The sequence below is a fragment of the Dicentrarchus labrax genome, unplaced genomic scaffold, assembly GCF_905237075.1.
Source record: "Dicentrarchus labrax unplaced genomic scaffold, dlabrax2021, whole genome shotgun sequence".
Lineage (NCBI taxonomy): Eukaryota > Metazoa > Chordata > Actinopteri > Moronidae > Dicentrarchus > Dicentrarchus labrax.
Window position 1 is genome coordinate 16694695 of NW_026136709.1, and position 21265 is coordinate 16715959.

A 21265-nucleotide genomic window follows, 5' to 3' on the forward strand; every position below is an offset into this window, starting at 1 on the left:
CGGCGGGCAGCGGCGAATGTATACATTTCTACGGGTATGGCCCACACGAACTTCCGTAGAAACGAAAGCGCTAGACTAATGAGTGGGCAGACGATAAAAACACACAGTGAGAGGAGGAGGCTGCTTCACATGCGACGACGGAGACATATTAACGTTATGTAGTTTATTTAACGTCCGTTAACGTCAACGTTACACCGGGGCCGGAGACGGAGACGACCGTTGACGTTAAATATTTGAAGTTAGCTCGGGGTGGCTAAAGTTGAGCTGTGGACCCGCAGAAGTTGAAAACATGCTCCACTCGGGGACCCCGCGTCTCTCCGCATCCTTCCCGCAGGAGGACAGGCACCGCAAGAGTATCTGCGTGTACGACTGCCGCTCCCCGAACCGGAGGACTGTCCCGGAGAAGTGGTTGGACACAACCGGTCTGGACTTCAACGACTTTCTGCAAGTTGTGCAAAAGGTGATGAGCTAACTTTACTTTGGTGTGTGGTTAAAAAATAAAATAAAATAGAAAGAAAGTTTAAAAAAAACGGTGCATTTAACCGAAATAATGAACACAATAACTACAAGAAGTGATTTGGATGACTTTTGAGCACTTTATTTCCTGTTTAGGGAACTTTTTATACAATTATTTGTCTCTATTATGTATTTTTTAATCATTTTTAACAATCATACAGGCTGTAATTAATGTTATAATGCTCAGTGTTAATTGATTTAACTTATATAGTCATTTAATGGTTTGCAGTGCTGTTGAATTTATATAAATGTGGTGGACAAACACTCTCACTCTCAAAACTACAGCATCCACAAGTTGAATCAACTCCTTTCTAAAGTTATTTAAACAAAAAAAATGAACATTATGATCTTAAATGAAGTTAGAATTTAATGCTGACCTGTGTATCTTTTACAATTAAACATACAGAATAATTTAAATGTATGGTTGACGAATGTGATAATTAAATAGGGATGAGATCTTTTAACTTGCAGGGGGCCACAAAGGTTTAATTTGTTGAGAGGGAGCAACCTACGATCTGACATGTTGTGGTTAGATTAACATTAGTACATATATTTATTCCAGTACTAACGGCAGCTTATACCTTGGCTACATCAATCAAATATTCTCTAACTGAAACTCATTATGTTCAGTTTTTATTGAAACCTGTGTCCTGTCGATCCTTATTACACTATAGATAAAACTAACCTGAATTAACGTTATAATCTTGATAAAGGTAGCATTTATTGCAGGGCTGTTCAGTTAAAGGGCGTTGTTTTGACTTGTTGTAGGTGTGCCTGTTTTAATAGCCTCAGAGAAACGAAAGTGAGCAGGAGGAAGGGGACAGGTGTGTTGGCGTTGTTATGAAAGTACCTCCCACTGTGTTGCACCAGTGCCGCCGCTCCCTGAGTAATTGTAACTAAGCAGAGTCCTGTTGCACAACGCTCCCTACAGAGATGGCATGTCTCAATATTTCTGGTTAACGCATCCTGACAACCGTTTTATCAGGAAAGTCATCAGTCGCTTATGATTTACCTATTACTTTCCCTTCCTACTTTTGTGCTGCCCTCTGTTTCCTCTTTTGCTGCAGCTGTAAGTTGTTTTTAAAAAAAGCAGCCCTGGTTGTCTCTGTAATTTAACTTCTCAATTAATCCATTAGTCATTTTGGCTATAAAAACGTCATAAACAGTGAAGAATAATCAGATTTCTCAGGTGATGTCATCAATTTGTCTCCAAAACTAGTAGAAATTTAGTTTACAATGATATAAAGCAGCAAATCTTTAATTGGAGAAGCTTTTTTTTTTTTGCTTCCCTAAAGCAATTAATTACTTTCAGCTCTAATAGAGAACTGGCACAAAGAGAAGTAATAATTGACTTTCAATCTTCTTCTTTTTTTAACAGGAATTTGCCATCAGATCACATGAAACGTTTGTGTTGACCACAACTGACAGGACAGTCCTGGATTATGACAAATTTGGTGAGTTAATCCGTCCGTGTTGGGGCAAAAGTAAACAATACGCAGCGATAAATCATAGATGACAATCCATAGATGTGGTTAATTTGTACTGTAAATAACTTTGTTCTGAATTTACTTCCATTACTCCTGTTTTAAATGTTGACACTTAAATCAGTTCACAACAATGTCAGACCGTTAAAATAATTGTTTTCCATTTTGTTTTTATCGCAGAGGAGCTTCAGGATCGCAGCACCGTGCACATGCTGCAACAGGAGGACCAGGCTCTGTCGGTGGCAACGAAGGAGCACATCACCTTTACGCCTCATCATAATACGTTGACTGGGAGCGGCATGTACGAGTACTACGCTAGCGAGGGCCAGAAACCATTGTGTAAGTGCTTATGTGAGCAAAGTAGCACACTTGAGATGGACAGAGACATCACTCACAACCTTTTTATGTTATTTTTTTCCAGCTTACGCACTTGCTGAGCTGGTTGACAACGCGCTGTCAGCCACAGCTAAAAACCCAGGAATGAGGACAATAGAGATACGCATGGTTTGTTCTGCAGCCGCATATAACTTATAACCTAAATATAAATATTTCAAACAGTCCATATGTTTGTTTGTCTGAATCTGTAATAGTATCTCTCTGTTTTCCAGCTGTTTGATGAAACTCTTGGGAAACCTGCAGTGATTATTTTAGATAATGGGTGCGGTATGACCTCTAAGCAGCTCAATAACTGGGCAGTGTACAGACTCTCTAAGTTCACCAGGGCGAACAACAAATTTGAAAGGTTGGTGTGCTTCAGATTAGCCGTGATTGTCCGTTGTATGCTTCTAATATTGTATCTTTTAGTTGTAATTCTAATTCTTCTTATGTCTGTTTTTATTTTATTTTTCTTTACAGTCAGGAAGAGGGATACGTTCGTCCTGATCCTGTCCCTCGTAGTCTCAACAGTGATATATCCTACTTTGGAGCTGGAGGAAAACAGGCTGTTTTCTACATCGGAGACACAACCAGGGTAAATCGGTGAACTTATTTAAGAAGCAAAGAGGAATACTAATAAGATAAGATATTCCTTTATTTATCCCCCTTAGGAGAAATTCAGGTTGACACAGCAGCAATAGGGCAAAGTAGTGCAAAACAGAGAACAAAGAATATCACAAATATATATAAAAATATAATAGAAGATATAAAATACAGCCCATTAAATCTTTTTCTGTATTTTATTGCTTCGAGATAGGGCAGGGCAATATATTTATAATATTATCATACCATAATACAAGTGTTGTCTTTACCTGGTTTTAAAGGCTGCATTACAGTAAAGTGATGTTTTTTCCTATCATGCCAGACTGTTCTAGTTGTTCTATGTTTTGCTTTTACCCACTTAGTCATTATATCCACATTACTGATGATTATCAAAAATCTCACTGTGTAAATATTTCGAGAAAGCACCAATCATCATCCCTACAGTACTGGGAGGTTCAACTTTGTTTTGCCCTTTTTGCATCTGCGTTTTAGTTTTTGGCACCCTTTGCATTGTAAATCTGGCTACGTTCAAATAAATGAGTAACATTCAAATGAATGAGTAACATTCAAATGAATGAGGAGCAGAAAATAACCATAGTTCATTTGTTTATCAGATGATCAGCAAACCAGTCAACTCCCAGGATGTTCATGAACTGGTTCTGTCAAAAGAGGAATTTGAGAGGAAAGAGAAGAACAGAGAAGAAGTTTACACCGGGACCATCATAAACAGGAAGGTAAGTGCTCTGTTTTAAAAGCCTTGTGCTTCTTAATGCAAAACAAGATGACAATTCAGATCTGTCTGTGTTAACATCTCTGCTGTGTGGCGTTTCATCCTACTCGTGCAGCCTGGTGACTCTTCACATGTGAATGGAAACGATGAGCGCTTCCTCCGTGCAATCATTGCTGAGGAATGCGGGAAAGAAAGCTTCACAGCCGTGGTCATCACAGGAATCCTACCCGAGCACATCACCTTTCTGAAACAGGATTTTGAAGTGTGGACCAGAGAGCTAGCGTAAGTTAATTAACTCAAACCATCTGATATATACTTAACATGTTAACATGCCCCAGTTTGGTTTGCTTTGATTGATCTCATGTGTTTTGTCCATATTTCAGTCACATATATCACTATTACATTCATGGAATCAATGGAAACATCTTCACAAACCCAGGCCCTCGTCCTGAAATTGACATTCAGGTGAGGCTGCCGGTTTAATTGTTGATGAGAGTGACTTCTACCCAATGCTGTATGTATTTCAGCTATTATCGTTTGTCTTTTCTCTTTTAATCAGATCACTCTGCGGGAGAAGTCCCCAAGATGTCCCCGTGCGATCAATCTTAGGGAAGTTGACGATGACATGCAGACTCTGTACATAAACTCTGCTAAAGACACGTTTGAGTTTAAGGCCTCCACTAAAGACAGTGGCATTGTGGAGGGAGTCATGCGCTATCATCCCTTCCTCTTTGACAGAGAGACTTACCCTACAGACCCCTTGGCTGTGCAAGGTATTCAAACTAACTAACTAATATTATATTATAATTAACTTTCTGACATACGATAGCTTTGGATTAAAATTGTGGATTTTTCGTTGTTTCTTTGTTTATCCAGATGCTGATGATGATGATGATGATTACGATAATGAGTCTGGAGAACTGCATCAGGCCAGAGGGAAAAGGCCAATATTTGAATGTTTCTGGAATGGACGGTGCATTCCCTACACCGCAGTGTCTGAGTAAATACACTTTTTTTCCGCTTTAACTTTAAAAGAATAGTATAAGCTTTTGTAAGAATTAGAAGGGAAAGACGAGTTTTTGCTTTTTGCTGAGAGTTTGATTAGAAAATTGATACCACTCTTATGTCTGTGCTAAGCCACCTGCCTTCTGGCTTGCTCATCATACTTAGCATGCAACGAATAATTATCACAGTGGATCAACCAGCAGGAGGCCTCAAGGAGAAGTGTTGTGGTTAATTTTTTTTACCCGAATCAATAAAAATACCAACTTAACTTAAAATGCTACCTGACTATTGTGAGAGACCACAAACTCTCACGTAAAAGGAGCCCCAATGAAGAGACGAGGACTCACAAACGACTAATTGAATCAGGCAGCTTCACTCCACCTCAGGTTTATTTGTATTAATACGGAATACAAGCAAAAAGTCTTCAGATCAACTGAACTAAAACAAGGTCACATCCATTTATACCTCCCTATTGACAATGATCTGAGGCAGTTGTTAAGACCTACCAAGGGTCGCGAGGCCTTCTTGGTTTAAAGGGGTGAAAGAAATCTTAAGAAAGATCTGGTACCTACCTACTTGATATATTGTTGTACATTATCCTTTCATTCGGCTCTAGGGTTGTAAAAAATCTAATAAAAAAGGAAAAAAAAAAAAGAAATCTTAAAAAGTAGGCCGAATTCTTCTTTCACTTCTGTGAGGAAATCTAAATGTAAATTGTTAAGTACATTATAATTAAGTTATTATCCAACAAACAAAAAACACTAAACCTATTATTCAATTCAGATCAATTTTATTGTATGCGCAATTCATAACAGAAGTTATGTCAGGACACTAAATAAGCAGGTCCCGAACTCCTTAAAAATATTGTTGAAGGAAAAAAAAAGAGAAATCTTAAAAAGGGAGAGAGGGAGAGAGAGAGAGAGAGGGAGAGAGAGAGAGAGAGAGAGAGGGAGAGAGAGAGAGAGAGAGAGAGACAGACAGACAGACAGACAGACAGACAGACAGACAGACAGACCTGACAACAGACTACTAATAGTAGTGACTATTAGTGTTGGGGGTTGTCACTCGGGTTATGCTGGCCTTTGTGGTGAGACAGCTGCATAAACATTTCTACATTCCGGGAACACATGTGGCGCTGAGCATCTCATATAACTCTCTACAAGAAAGCAACTTTAACTTCATTTATTTAAGAATTACACAGCATGCTGGTGTTCTTACATCAGCTGTACCTCTGTTACAGGTTCGACTGGTGTTCTCGGGGTAAAGGAGCAAAGTTGCCCGCAGAGTGTTACCGGCGGGTTTCAGGGGTGCTTTTCACTGACGACAGATTCCAGGTCAGCACGAAACAAGCTCACCTTCATGGACCTGGAGCTGAAACTGAAGGAGAAGGACACTATCTTCACACGTGTTGTTAATGGACAGGTTGTCATCTGAACAAACTTTTTTGATGATTAGAACAAATTTCAGTCCCATATTTGAGTTTTCCCTCATAGCACCTGTATTTGATGTGGATATATACTTTTAAGATTGTAAGCGCATAAAAAGTAACTTGCTGGTTCATTTATTGCTGATGATGTTGATTTTTATTATTGGAAGTGTCCACAGGAAGAGAACAGTTCTGCAGGTCCCTCCTTCCCTGATCAAGGTGCCCAACTATAGCAAAAACCAGAAGACAGGAAATGTTCAGTAACTGTTTGTGGTACACTACAGAGTCCAAAAGTGAGCCTATCAGTGATGTTCTGTGTATGTTGAATTTCTCTAGTGAGCGAGAGTGTAACAGAGACAAAAGATCAGTCAAAGAGAGCAGGTCCGCTACCAGATCCCTCCCCAATCAAGGTGCTTAAACACACTGAGATAAAAAGTTCAGCAGCACATGTTGCAAGTCTATGGATTCATTAAAGCTGCATTAAGCAATAGATTGGATATTAACATTGAATCAAATGACTTAGCACAATGTGAAACAGGTTGCTTGTGCAGCAGAAAAAGACTATGCAGCTCTATGAAGCTTTTAGCTCATTATATTGGCTCACTGCCTCCCCATACACAAGTGCTGACATTCAAAACAAGGCAATGAGTTATAGTAAACCAAGTAATGTTAAAGAAAATCCTACACCCAGTAAGCTAAAACCCCTGCCAGATATTTTTCTCACAAGTTGATCCAAAACAGCTAAAACTTCACTGACTATCAGATTATGAACATGACTACAATACAGTGCTCATGTTGTAAAGGGAATAATCAACCTGTAGATGACCCGTTTTTTGTTTTTTTAGTGGTCAAAAATTGCAATCTTAATGCAGCTTTAGTCCATTTGTTTTAATGATGAACTCGGGAATCTGTTGCTGTTCTGTTGCTTAACTGTTTTGTTTCTATGTCCACAGAAACAAAGAGGTAACATTCAAAAGGAGTTCACACAGTGGCTTCAAAGCTGTCACGAGAAGTGGGACAAGCAAATAAAGTTCCTGGGCTACAAGTCGACCGTAACTCGAACAGATGTGCCTACTAAGAAGATGCAGCAACCCTGGGGGACGTTTTCCTCCATCGAATGGGACGGAAAAAAGTACAAAACAGGCCAACTCGTAAGCATCTTTTGTTTTTTCTGAGTGCAAATGTGTGTGTTCTTATTATTTTGTATTCTATATTGATGCCTGCATATTTCTTCATACAGATGAGGTCTCAGAAAACGCTTCCCATTTTATATGGTACCGTGGTTCAGTTTTTCCTGTTTGGAAATTATAAAGGCGATGTCTTTGCTACAGGAGGACAGGTTGAAGTGTCTCTGGTAAGTAAGGAAATAGGGGAGTTTGTATTTGAAAAAGTGATAACAGTATGTCTGACTCAGGGAATTTCTTGCTTTCCACCCCTTCTGTCGCTTTAGCTTGCTGTCTCTGTATTATATTCATTTTAAATGGTAAGGGAGGTAAATATTTGAATTTTTGAAAGTTTTACAGACTTATTACCCAGAAAACTGCTCACTCCACAGAGTCTTCACAGCGGGTTTAGAGTTACAGGAATCTTAACCTGGAAACACTTTTCTTCTATATATGTAAGAATTAGAGTTGGGTGACCATCGTCAATAGCTGATATATTCGCCCATGTGTGTACTGCATCAGCACCTTCCACTCACCCTTAATCATCACCCCAGTACTTTCAGCTTCATGCCTCTCCTCTCCCAGCCTGTCCCTCTCCTGTCCGGGGTTGTCTCTGCTGTGTCCTCATCTTCGCTTGAGTTAAGAGTCTTGTTTGGACGTCAAACTAGTCAAAATAAACCCTTAGAATTCTAGATGTACAAAGTTGGTAGTCATTCATGAAGACTGGAGGTTGTAGTCGCTTCTCGTATTGTGTCTACAAATCACTGGTCTATGTACTATGTGTATATACTGTAGGTGGTCTGTGAATTCAATTTACAGATTTTATTTTTTAACGTTCACTGTGTCATCAAGTTTTTTAAAATTAAGTCTGAATGAAGAAATGACACATTCACACATACAAATGTTTTTAGACAATATACAAACTTTTACTTTATACATTTTATATGTATTTAGCATGAAATTGATTAACAAATCTGTTTCTTAGGAACCCAGAGCACTTCATGGCAAGACAAAGATCATACCAATTTCCAAGATTGACAAGACTGCTACTGATGAAGCCATCAAGAAAAACATTGAGATTGCCTCTGCCAAGTGAGTATCTAATCTCGACTTTACAATGTATAACACAAGGCAAGAGCAACATATACTTGAGACTTATAGGAGACTTTTACAGCTCAAGTATATTTACTTTGTTCCAGACTTCCGGAGAAACTGAAAGTGCACTGGCCAGATAGCAACCCTTGGCCACAGAACGCCGTTCGTCCGGCTGGGACTCTGTTGGGTAAAAACTGCATTGTTTTGCCACCATACTGATTAACATATCAGATATCACACGTAACATATCATTTTTCATGGAGGCCAAATTTTACAGGGTATGTTTTGTGTTTTTACTTTCACATCATTTCAGGACCAGTTAAAGTCGAAATTCTAAACAGGAACGGAGATTCGTTATCCAGGATGCCATCAGTGGGCCAGGGACAAGGGAAAAAACTGGTGGTTCAACTCAAAATCGTCCAACACGGTGAGAAAAAATAAACAGTTAAATCAGATGGTTTGATTTGTTAAAATGCAATGCTGTTATTGTACTTTAAGATAAAACTATGAACGGTAAAAAGGCAACTAATTAGCAGAGATTCACTTTTACCATCAGGGAAATGCAACTTTAAATATTTCTTTCTACCATTTCTAGCAAAGGCATTTTAAGGAAGCTACAAAAACTGCTCAAATAATTATGTACTCAATGTTAAAAACACAATGAAGTAGTCATTTTCAGAGAATTGAGAACAACATCACTAAAGTGGTGCATCAAAATCCACAAAATAGAAACACCTTCATACCCTTTTTTTTATTTTAAATTTATAATCTATTGTCTTATCTTACTGTTCCTACAGACTATCTTTGTTTTAGAGCCGCCACCGATAATTACCATAATTATTACTATATTGATTTTTATTCTTTGTACAAGTTCAAATTGCTATTTCAGTCTGCAATATTTAGTTTACTGTAACAGAAAACAAACAAAGAAGCAAATCCTCACGTTTGAAAAGTTGGAACTAGAGAATTTGGGGAAATTTTTTTAATCTCCACTTTGTTCTAGGACTTCAGCTTCTTGGTGTACAGTTTGTAACAATGTTTTTTTCCTCTAAATGTTGTAATGAACTCTATTCTCCTTTCATACATAGGGGCTAAAGCAGACAAGGAGGTTGTCTCTTTTACTGCCGAACATTTAGTGAAGTATTCTGGATTCTGGTTCAAAAAAATTGGTAAATTTCTTTCTATTTGTTAGTTTTAGACGCCCTGATTTTCTACTGAAAGATTATGTATCAATTTTGCAAACATCTCATCTTTGACAGAGATTCTGCGTGACCTGGGGGAGTATACGCTGTCTCTGCACACTATGATATCTGAAAGTAGTTCTACCGTCTTTGGAGGCACCGAGCTTCCAAGTTACAAACTCAATTTCACCATCAAAGGTGAAGAAAACAAAAAAAAAAAAAAATTTGACTGTCAAATTTGTAATCCTTCCTGAATACCTTAATTACACACTTGTGCTGTTTTTATCCTCCTCAGAGGGAAGTGCTGTGAGTTTCGTTATCGGTTCAGTGAGCCCCAGCCTCAGTGTAGGAGTGCCATTTGACATCCCTCTGCTGATTAAAGATGGTTATGGCCACCCAGCGATGCCTCCTCCTAATCTCACACCTTTACTCCAGTGCAGGTGGGTCACTCCACTTCATTTGTAAAACCTTTATCGTTGTCCAAAAATATTTTCTTATTGCTTTAAATGCTGTTTTGATGTAACAGCAGCAAGTTTATGTGGCAAATTTGTAGCCCTGAGTGTAGCATGTATCTTTGGCTAGCTACAACATGAAACGTTTTTTATTATTTGGATTTATTTTATTTAGTGGCCTGGAGCTGAGTTACGAGAAAGTGGACAGCAGTGGGACCACGTTCACCATCAAAAGTGTCAAAGCAAGAGGAAAAATCCTGACTCACCAAAAATCAAAGGTTAGTTTAACTGTACAGTATGTCTAATTGTGTCATTATAATTTATATTTATATTATATTTTGTATTTATATTTGACACAAACATGAGCAACACCTCGGTGATCCTCTGTTATTTTTTTCCATTGGGTATTTTGTTTTTCAGCCATACGACTTGAAAGTGACCCTGCCTGGCATGAAAGGAGATACACAGAGTCACAGCATTGTTGTTCTTCCTGGTAAGACTGCATTTATTCATTCATTTATCGCAATTAGTGAGCTCATATCAGAAGTACAGAATGACCTTTCAGTAACCTTGATTGATGCTTGTGCTATTGTTCTGACCTTTATTACACTAAATTCAACTTTCCAATTACTTGCTTACTTTATAATTGTTAATAATTGATAAACAGTCTGGGAGAACCACTGATGTAAAAATTAATCCTGAAAAAAAAAAAATACCTCAACTGCATCATAATGTTTTTCAGGTAATCCGCACTCCCTCCATGTGACCCCAGAAGACAACCCGATGACGGTAGAGAACGGAAACCCTGTCAGATTTAATGTTGAAATTCACGATGAGGCTGGAAACATCACCGCTCACACCAAACAGATAGTTCGCTGTGAGGTATGGATGTGCAGTTGCTGGGAAGTCATCAGATATCTGTGTGAAAACTCGCACAACTAACTCTAATAGAAGCATTTTGACCACGTTGGACTAAGGCAGCGATATCTGTAGCATCTGTCGACTTCACACACAAACCTTGTCGTAAAACAAACCTGACACTCTGAAAATGCGATGCCTGATTTAACAGCAGAATTTCAATGAATCTAGTTCAGCGACTGTCTCGTGGGAATTTTAGTGTTCTTGCATAACAGTTCATCCTGTTTACCAGCTAAAGAAAAACCCCCAGTGGCAACCATTAAATTAAGTCTTAGTCATCGTCTTACTGGAAGAAAAAACCAGAGGGCTTGTCCCTGCCAGAGACAAAATACACTTGTGGTCAGAATTGCTGTTATTGGGGTTTAAATCTCACAACTTAAAAGAAATAATCAATAACTAAAGGCACTTTGTTTTGACTTGTTTTTGTAACATACATTTGGTTTAATTTACTAAAATTATTAGCATTTCTTTCAGAAACCTCAAGACTCGTCTCTGCTGTTGATTAATATGTTTTTGCCTTGAGTCCTTTTTTCCTTCTATGTAATAAAATGTGTTTACGGTAGTGCACTCATCTTTCTGGGCCTACTCTTTCAACTCTCCTTCTTTCCTTTTAATTTAATAACATAATCCAAATGACCATGAATAACTGGTTTGCACTGGTTGACTTATACTCATCTTTTGTATTTTGTGAATTACAGGTTGAGGGGCTTCCACTGGTGTCAACTGACTGCAGTAGCACAGGAGCTGGACAGCTTGTGACGAAGCCCATAAAACTGAAAATAATCAAACAAGAGCCACAGACGCTCAGAGTTAAATTTGAGATGCCTGTAAGTAAAAACAAACAAAGCCGTATCTTATCTGGATCAAACATATATCACAATGTCTCATCTCTTCTTCGTTTTCCCATAAGAGTAAGAAGAATGTTGCGTCGGTTGTGAGGGAGCTGAAGGTGGTCCCCAGCACAAGGGTCTTCTCCATTGAGCTCTGCAGTCAGGACGATGAGAATCTGGTGCTGCGGAACGAGGAAAAGATTGAATGGCTTGCTGGAGGCTTGATGGAGAACCTGTTCTATAGGCTGTACGATGAGGCTGGTAGAGAGGTACCTCTCACCACTGAAATTGCCTCCAAGATCAAGGTGTGCTTGGCATATATAATGCATTGTCTTTTTTTGTTTACTGTATCCTATTCTATTAAGAAGATGTGGTTTTGCAAATGTCAGAGCCATTTTTCTCATCTGGAAAGATTCAAGTGGTTTGGGTGTGTGATAATAAATAAAACAAACCACTTTGCTGCAATAAACTTTCATCATTCAGGAGTGTATTTGAACTCATCCCAGTTCTTTGCCGACTTTTCTTTGTTAACTCTGGCTTTGTTTAAGGTTAACTGGACAGGAGATGTAAATCTGGAAGATTTGATCCAGGGGAAGCTGCCTGATGTACAGGTGCCCACGCAGGTGCACGAAGTGCGCTTCTACCAGGTGTCCTACCAAGACCAGAGTGTGTCCGTGTCCTTTAACATAGTGTAAGCCACATACCTGACTCAAAGCTGTGATTCAGCGTTTGCAAGCTTAAAGTTATAGTTTAGTTCTCATATTTTGGGAAATATTATTTATTATTTAGCCTGGCTCTGTCAGAAGATAAAGAAAAAAAGAATTGCCAACTAGCACATCTAAAGCTCACAATTTTCCTTTGATATCGTACGTTTCAAACATTCTTGCGTGTTGTTTTTGTAGACCTCGTCCGGATGAACCAACACGGCTGAAAGCGACTCTGCTCCAAAGCAAAGTGATGCTGGGTGAAACCCTACCGGAAGTCAGTGAGTATGAACCTAATCACCTAGGAATCTTATTTTTGAGGCTATGCTTGTTTCACTTGATGACACACCTCTTTTTCATATACAGCCCTGGAGCTTGTGGACCAGTATGACAATGTAACCAAGACCCTTACTCCTGCCTGTGTGAACCATATGAGTGTGGACGCTGATGGTCTGGTCAAGTCAGCCGTCTTTACATGGCAGGTAGGGAAATTATAGTATTCCAAGTGTTTTGTTTACAGTTGTGTGTCCAGATGTCCTGTGGATTTATTTTCATATGTAACAATGTGTAGGATGAGGCTTAGTTCCCATTACGACACCTTGATCTCCTCACCTCTATCTCGCCACCTCCACACCATGAAACAGGCCAAGCACATGATATATGGATGACAGAGTTAGGCAAGCAAGGTAATAAAACTTGGCTTACACTGATAAGGAGCAGCTATTCCTTCATTCCTTCTCTGCTTGGACAGCATCAGACACATTCCTGACCGAGGGAAGTGTCTTTGTAGTGCTAAGAACTGGAAGATCATTGATTTATTGCCTGAAATTTCCATCCCATATAAATTTACAGGCAGTGCAAGGACTTTGATGTTGAATGCCAGAAGATGAGCGCGTAGTGATATACCATTGTAGGATCTACAGCAGCAAATATTATCACTTTGTGGCTGATTGAATTTATTTATTTGTTTTAAATTTGTACACTAAATAGTGTACTGTACAATTTTGAGGTAATTTTACTTCTTAAGTAAATCTTGCTGCTCATACTTTCAGTGAAATGAAATTATAATTTAATTTTACTTTTTGAAGTTTTGAATTTGTGCCCTTTATATGTGACAACGTATTAAAATGTCTTACCAATTATTTTACTTAAATAAAGGACTCCTTTCATAAGTGTGTAGATGATTAATTGATCCTCACTCTTTGTGTTGACATCAGAAAAGCAGCGATTCTGTTCTTGTAACGGGGGTTCAGTTCCAGTCCGGGACTCCTGGCTCCAGAGAGATCTGCTTCACTTACAGGAGCTATGTGGAGCGAGTCAAAGTTGACGTGAACGCTGGAGTCCCTGCACAGCTTAAACTAGTCAGTGAGCCAGAGAAGGTAAGACAGCATTTTTACTGTGGCGTCCTGATTGGCTCATCTCTCCTCTTTCTCCCCTCACTTCCTGTCTCTTCTCTTCTATATGTTCTCAAAATAAAAGCATAAATTCTGTTCAGAGAAAGGCTGGTGATGCTCTTTGCTCACAGTTGTTTTATATTGTTAATATTCAGCAATGTATATATATATTTTTTTTTTTTTCATCTGTAAGCCTTTGCGGGTGTTGAATGACCACGGCATCCCCACACCGTTCCTCGTCCAACTGTGTGACAAGTGGGGAAACCCCTCTCCAGACCAGAGGGTTGTGGTAGAACTGAAGTCTTCACCCCCGACACTGAAGGTTTGACTCTAACCACCCTGTTCCATTTACACTGTAATGTAATAAGTCAGTAATGGCCAGGAGCTAACGTGTTGTACAAAATGATCTCACAGGAGAAATATAATGAAATCGTCTTGTTGTTTTAGGTGACGACAGCTGCAATTTCAAAACCTGTGAACGCAGAAGGGAAAGCCTCTTTCACTGTCACTAGTGTGAGCGGACCAAAGTGAGTGGCACTCTATCAATAAAATCATCATAATGCAATAATATTCCCACTTAAGGGATTTTATTGTCAGAGGTCCACATTTCCAATTCTGTCCCAGCCATCACTAGTGAGAGTGTTGTTTCCCTGTTCTTCCACTAGGGGGTACTATCAGCTGGAGTTTAAGGGGTCCTTGAACATGAAACCCATCCCTGGTCCATCAGTGATTCTCACTGTCATCCCTGATCCCAACAAACCTGTCAGCCTGTCAGTGGTGTATGACACCAGTGCCAGGTTTCCTGCCGGAGACAAATTCCCAGGTTTGCATCTCTATTTTTTTCTCTTGTTTGTGGAGCTCTTGGAAAACTTAGTTGGAAAACTAAAGGCAACTGTGTGTCTGTTCAGCGTTCTCTGTAACCGTGGTGTCCGATGAAGGAAGCCCTATAACAACTTTCAACCCTGCTGCGGTGACCATGTTTCTGTGGAAGGGAGGACCAGTGGTAGAAAGTCCTCCACAAACAGTGAGTGACTAACAGACAGACAGACGGACGGCCGCTGGTTTTCATTTGCTTTTTTAAAAAAAATACCTAACATCTTATTTGTTTAGTTACAAACTTCTCCTTCTCTTGTCTAGGCTACTGAGCTGAAGTGTAGTAAACCCATGGAGAATGAGAACAATCACTGTTTTCACTTCAGGTAAAAGGCTTTTACATCCTGTCTGATTCAGTTGTTGAAGGATGTTTAAAGGAATAGTTTGACATTTTGGGAAGTACGCTTATTCGCTTTGTTATTGAGAGTTAGGTGAGAAGATTGATACCACTGTCCTGTATGTGGCGTAATTCAGAAGTTACTGCAAACAGCCAGTTAACCTAACTTAGTAAAAGACTGGAAACAGTTCTCCTGGCTTTGTCCAACGGTAACAAACCAGCAGACTCCAGGAAGTTACTGCTCCCAGCCAAGAGATGGTACGACACATAACCCTCTATAAAACGGCAAACTGTTGACATTTTAGGGTAATTATACAATAATTAACTTTAGAGATGCCGATAATCAGATTTTGTTCCCATTTCCCTCTGTTCTTAGTCTTAGCACTAAGCTAAGCTAACCGGCTGCTTACAGTAGCTTCATATTTACCGCACAGACATGTCAATGGTAGGACAGTGGTGTCCTCTGATCTACCTCTCGGTACGAAAGTACATTTTACAAAATGTCAGACTATTCCCTTTTAAGAAAAGTAAATATGGTTTTTGTTTTCTTTCTCTGCAGAGATAAAGAGATCCCAGAAGATGCTGGAAAGCACATCATCCAGTTTTCTCTTCGTGTAAACAAAACAAAAGTCCTGTTCAGTGATCAGGTTGGTAGAAACATCATCACACCTTAACAAGTTCTTTCCAGACACCCAACAGTTGACCTTTTTAAAAAATACAAAGTCTATGGAGTCTCTACATTTTGTTGTCTTCCATTTCTGTCTGATAGGAAAGTGGTTGTTGGTGGTGTCGTTGCAGGGGTGGAGGTCATAATCCTGACTCACGGAGAAAAATGACTAACCTCAGCACTGTTTCCTGTCTCCTAGATTACTATAAATGTGGAGCCCAATCAACCTGTCAAACTGAGACCCGACTCTCAGCCGCCAGCCCCAGTTGTTTCCTACAGTAAGGATATTGCCCGCCGAACCTTGGTGGAGAATATGACTCTGAGGATAATGGTGAGCTCATTGTAAAAGAGCAGAAACAGCCTAAGATTCCAGTTAGATATGTGAGTTTTTAAAGGCGTAGTTTTGATGTTTATCAGCTGATACTCAGCCTGACTGCCTTGAATGATTCCAGGATTTACATGGAAACCCAACGGGGCAGGACCTGAATGGGAAGGTGAAGGTTTCTATAACAACTTCTAGTGGAGACAACAACAACAACAACAACAAACTCCCTCTGTTTGAAGGCAGTGTCAACAGCTTTCAGTTTAGCTTGGTAGAAGGAAAAGCCCACATCAGTGTGAGTAACCATTTGTCATAGGACACACCACAACCTTTATTTTGATATGCAAGGTTCCCATGATGCACGTTACACATGATAATTGGGTATTTATTCTGCACAGAGACTGGCTGTCATGGAGAACAGCCCTGGTGAAGATGGCACTTTATACATCCTCCTCTTCAAACCTGAAGTGTCGTCGGCTTCCACATCCCTGGATCCTTTTGAGCTCATCTTCTATTTTTGCAATGGTATGATATAAGAAAAATGTATTCAGTAACACAGTGCTGCTGCTGTGCTGAGACTGAATAAGAGATCTGATGCTGACTCCATGTGATTAGATGATTATGGTTTATAACGTTATAACTAAATTAAACTCTCCATTCTTTTTTTATTTTAATTTGAAGTTTCAGGCATGTGTTAGTTTTATATTCTCAGGCTTTGAGATATATCTAAATTTCTGTCAGCACCCGAGTACAGGTGAACAAAATGTAATTTGTGTTATTTTCAGCATTAATAAATGGCATTTAAAGAGGAACTCCACATTACTTGCTGCTCAAAACTAGCTTGTGTTTCTTTGGAGTTGAAAGGTCAATCAAGCCAAATTCTTTGGTCCCTCCTCAGATATGATTTACCAGACAAAACTGAGGTGTGTTTGCAGTCTCCACAGCAAGTATAGAAAGCGAAACACTGGCTAACCTGCTTTTTTCCACACAGAATATGATGATAGTTGTCAAGAGTAATCGAGGCAATATTTCGGGGACAGGTGTTATCTAATTAAACTGGGTAAATAAAACAAATGTTCCTGTTTATCTTTTTTTTTTTTAGATGGGGAGAACCAACAGAAAATGTCCCAGCTAAACAAGAAGAAATCTGAGCTCAGTGCTGCTGTTGCTGCATATAAAAACACCTTTGATAGCTCTCGACAACTTTTTAAAATGCTGAACGGTAGGAGTTTTTTTTTTTTTTTCCTTATACAGAAAGGTTTTAAATGATAAATGCTGTTTAAACACAAGCAACTGTACAATATTGATTGATTTAAATATAATATGTGTAATGTAACTAACTCTAATTGTAAGTATTTCTTCCATACTAGATTATTACCATGATGCATGTAAAAAAGAGGCTGACCAGAGAAATGCGCTGGGACTAACAAAACCTGCATCTGTAAGATGTTAATTCTATCCACACTTTACATCTGTATATCCAGAAATTATGATCTAACCGATATATATTCATCAGGGGATGACATTTGCATATTTTGTATTCTTTGCAGATCCCAGATATTAACAGAATGCTAGAAGAGAAGTCAGCCGAAGCCAACAGAATCCTGAACATGCCCAGAAGAGTCTGCTCCATCCCTGATCACTTCAAGGGGCAGCAGGATGTTTTAGGAATGGTAATGTCACAGGAAAAAATTACTGTTCTGTTGGTGTAGTGCCTTAAAAACCTAGTGTGTAATTTCAGGAAACTGTGACGCCCATGCAGATGTGTCCAATCAATGTTTGGGCTAATTTGTGAGTTTGAGTTGGGGAAAATGTGTGTGGAGGGGGGTGCTAAAGAAAGTATTCTCACAGGCTGCACCTTGAAACTGTCACACAGTTTATGTTCCAGAGCTGTGTGCTTTGCCTTTTGATCGCAGGTTGGCCACCTGGCGTTTGTGCAGGACAGTGATGCTGCGAGGGTTATCTCCTGGCACATCAGGGGTGACATGGATTGTGTCATCACCAAAACGACAGCAGCAGCACGGAGGATTTATGACTACACCCAAGGCAGGCAGCAGGTCATGGCCCTTGACAGTGTGTATGTGCCACCAGGCGACAGGTATAACTTCTCTGTTTATGAAGAATCTTTAAGAAAATGAAGCTTGTGGCCTTTTGTGATACTAAAAAGTTCAGTTTGACAGTATTGTGTATAGTTTTCCTGATGAGATTCCAGTGCGTCTTTCATTATAGTCTTTCATTTTTAAGCCTTTTCCTACCCCTAGACTTCCAACAACAGTAATTTAAAGATCTTGTGGCACCTCCTTGTTTAACGACTATGTAACAAGGGCGCCTTCAGTGAAGTCATGCCTTCATTCATCAAACTAGATGAATCTCAATTCAAGGGAATTTATCATGTAAATCAATACACGCATTCAGACAATAAAATGTGGAACATCTGCAAATACATCTAGTCGACCTCCAGAAGGACCACAACTTATTAAATGTAAATGTAAGTTATAAGACTTCAAAATGAAAGTCTTTCATTTAAAGTACATAAAATGGTGACTATAACTATTATGATACATGAGGAGAGCAACTTCCTTCCCGCTGTTCTTTGTGGTGGTCGATTGTGTGTTGAGGATTAAAGGACCATACTACTGGTGTTGCATGTTTGAGAAAGTTCTGAGAAATCGTATTATATTTTATATACATCACAGCTAACCATTTAGCAGCTGTTAAAATTAATTTTTCGTACCGTTTACAGCAATTCTTTTTGGGATATGATGCAGCATATTGTGTTGTGTTTTAGTTAAAGTTTGCACCACCTTACTGTTTGGTCTGCAGCTAACAATTACTGTCATTATTGATTGATATGCAGATTATTTCTTTGATTAATTTACCTATTTTACCTATAAAATATCAGAAGAGTCCCATCAACAGTCTCAAACCCAAAAAATATTCAATTAATCATCATATGAGAGAAAGAAAAGCAGGAAATTAAGCCAGTTATTTTAGTTGATTGACCAATCGTTGCAACAATAATGTAACTCAGAGATGAAACAATTAGTTAAGTAATAGATTACTTGATTAAAGGAAATGAATCTCAATCTGTTCCCACTCTTCTAGTGTGAGGGTTTTCTGCTCTTCTCTGTTGTATATCATAGTAAACTGAATGTGTTTGAGTAAAAACAAGACATTTAAAGACGAGACCATGGCCTCTGGAAAACTTTGATGAGCAGATTAATTGATACTGAAATCTCTCATCTGTGGCTGTCAGTGTCTGCCTGGAATAAAAGGAAATGCACACCTAAAAATCAAACAACTCTATGGCATGAATTTGAAAACATTTTCGTTCAGTGTTCTCTTTCAGAATTACTAGTCTGGTCCTCTGTTGGTGTCAGATCATCTCTGTAGTTTCTCTGCTAACATTTGAATTGCTTACAGGCCGCTGCCACACATAAGAAATGGCCACATGCTCTTTGATCCCCCTGGGAACCCAATCTACGCCAGAACACTCCTGATTTACCCCCAGGACCAGGAGTACTGTAACACCGGTGAGCTGCCTTGAATGGATTTCCCCTGCTCTGTGTACCATTGCCTACTTGTTGTTTTTTCATTGCAGATATATAGTACGAGTCCAGGGTTTCTGTGGTTTTCTAGATTCTTCCAAGGTCTCTTTGTGTTTGCTGTTGTTGGGGTATTTCCTTCATGCCCCTGCTACTCCTGTTGAGTCTTGGGTAAATGGTTCCACCTGGGACCCAGCCTCACAGGAGGGAGAGGGGGTCTCTTTTCCCATGTTAGAATGACTTTTGATTTAAGGATTTTCATCTCAAATCTCAAATAAGCTGTTCATCCTTCAGCCTTTTCTCTATGAATTTTGACGTTTTTCAGCAGTATAAGCAGTAAAGTTATGAGTGTTAAGATTTATCCCAACAGGTCTGAGGGTTTCCTGCTTGTGCTTCTTTTTGCAGTGTTTAAAAACCTCCTTGGAGATACTATCCTGATAGACGACCTGGACTCTGCTAACAACTACAGGAAGGCGGTGGGTGATGTTTGCTTTCTGGAGGCGTGCTATAAATGAACAGGCTGGTGGTTATTTTTCTTTTTAAATGTACCTTGTTGCTTACAGGTCGTGCAGAATAAGACCCAGTGTCCCACCATCCTGACCAGGCAGGGGGACAGGATCAGTTCCAGAGGGAAGTTTGGAGGCGCACAGAACAAAGCCCCGCCGATTAACACACTGCAAGTGTTTGGAGCCCCCTGCCCACAGGAATACTACACTCTTAAGGGACAAATAGGTGACGTCTCTCACAGTCAAGTTCATTTTTGTGGTCATGTTCAGTCAGTTGTGCTTAACGTTCTCTTATTTTGTTCAACAGACCAGCTCAGTCACTACCGCTTAACTTTGCAGAAGAAGGAGAGGTCAGCGAAGGACCGTGAAGAACACTTACAGAACATGTCGTCGCCTGAAACCAAAAAAAACCAACAAGAAATGCAGGCGAAACAAAGACAGCTGGAGGAGATCGAAAGGCTACATGGTATGTTTTGTTTTTTTTTTGATGACAGAGAATATATTTCAAGCTTTTCGATTTTTATTCTTTTAGTATTGTTGATTTTCTAATTGTTCTGTATTCTACTTTTAGTGTCTACTCCAGTAAGACCAACAAAACGGGGTCCCGGGAATGCTGGCGAGCCATCCGGCATCATTCCAAAGAGAGGAAGACAGAGTTTCACATAAGAAGAGGACGACTCTGACCTGAGAGTTTGATCATGAGTCTCTTTGATTGTTTTAGTTTTTTAAGTTGTTGTTGTTATTAATTTTAATTGTACAGATTTGTTTTCTTATGTTTTAATATTTCATTTTTGTTATAATCACAATTTATGACAAGCATGATATACCTCAAAGAATGTATGTTAAAAAGAAATACATATTTACCAAGATTTATTTGCCTGTGTCTTTATTTCTACCCAAAAATAACTTAAGGGAAAATACACAACTTTTAAAAATCTTAATTTGAGGGATCTGGACAGACAGACGCTCATAGACGCACGCATTTCACGCACGGGTTAATTACTGTATCTTTTCGAAACAAACACAATCATTATCCAAATTTAAGCCTCCGGAAATAATGTAGGCCTATGACATTGTGTTTTTGGATGCAGAAGAGAGTTGGATGTGGGATTTGCTTTGTGTGTGTGCGTGTGTGAGAT

At 39.2% G+C, this 21265-nt stretch overlaps 1 protein-coding gene across 1 annotated transcript; it reads left to right on the forward strand.

The window, feature by feature from the left end:
* The first annotated feature begins 72 nt into the window (after nt 1-72).
* Nucleotides 73-20995, forward strand: smchd1 (structural maintenance of chromosomes flexible hinge domain containing 1). Its single transcript, XM_051410622.1, is given in 50 exon segments — nt 73-460; nt 1895-1970; nt 2181-2339; nt 2422-2504; nt 2609-2742; nt 2856-2970; nt 3593-3712; nt 3824-3990; nt 4092-4173; nt 4268-4481; nt 4585-4708; nt 5954-6056; nt 6058-6135; nt 6310-6358; nt 6476-6549; nt 7093-7290; nt 7380-7493; nt 8288-8394; nt 8502-8584; nt 8711-8824; nt 9486-9566; nt 9657-9776; nt 9874-10018; nt 10206-10308; nt 10451-10523; nt 10773-10912; nt 11647-11775; nt 11859-12083; nt 12327-12469; nt 12681-12763; nt 12849-12964; nt 13700-13861; nt 14070-14198; nt 14324-14403; nt 14542-14699; nt 14785-14900; nt 15014-15075; nt 15646-15733; nt 15953-16084; nt 16206-16370; nt 16474-16600; nt 17178-17297; nt 17446-17516; nt 17626-17748; nt 17992-18173; nt 19499-19608; nt 20026-20096; nt 20184-20352; nt 20434-20592; nt 20698-20995. Coding segments are annotated over 50 exon segments (6042 nt in total). The 5' UTR covers nt 73-289; the 3' UTR covers nt 20793-20995.
* Nucleotides 20996-21265: the final 270 nt, after the last annotated feature.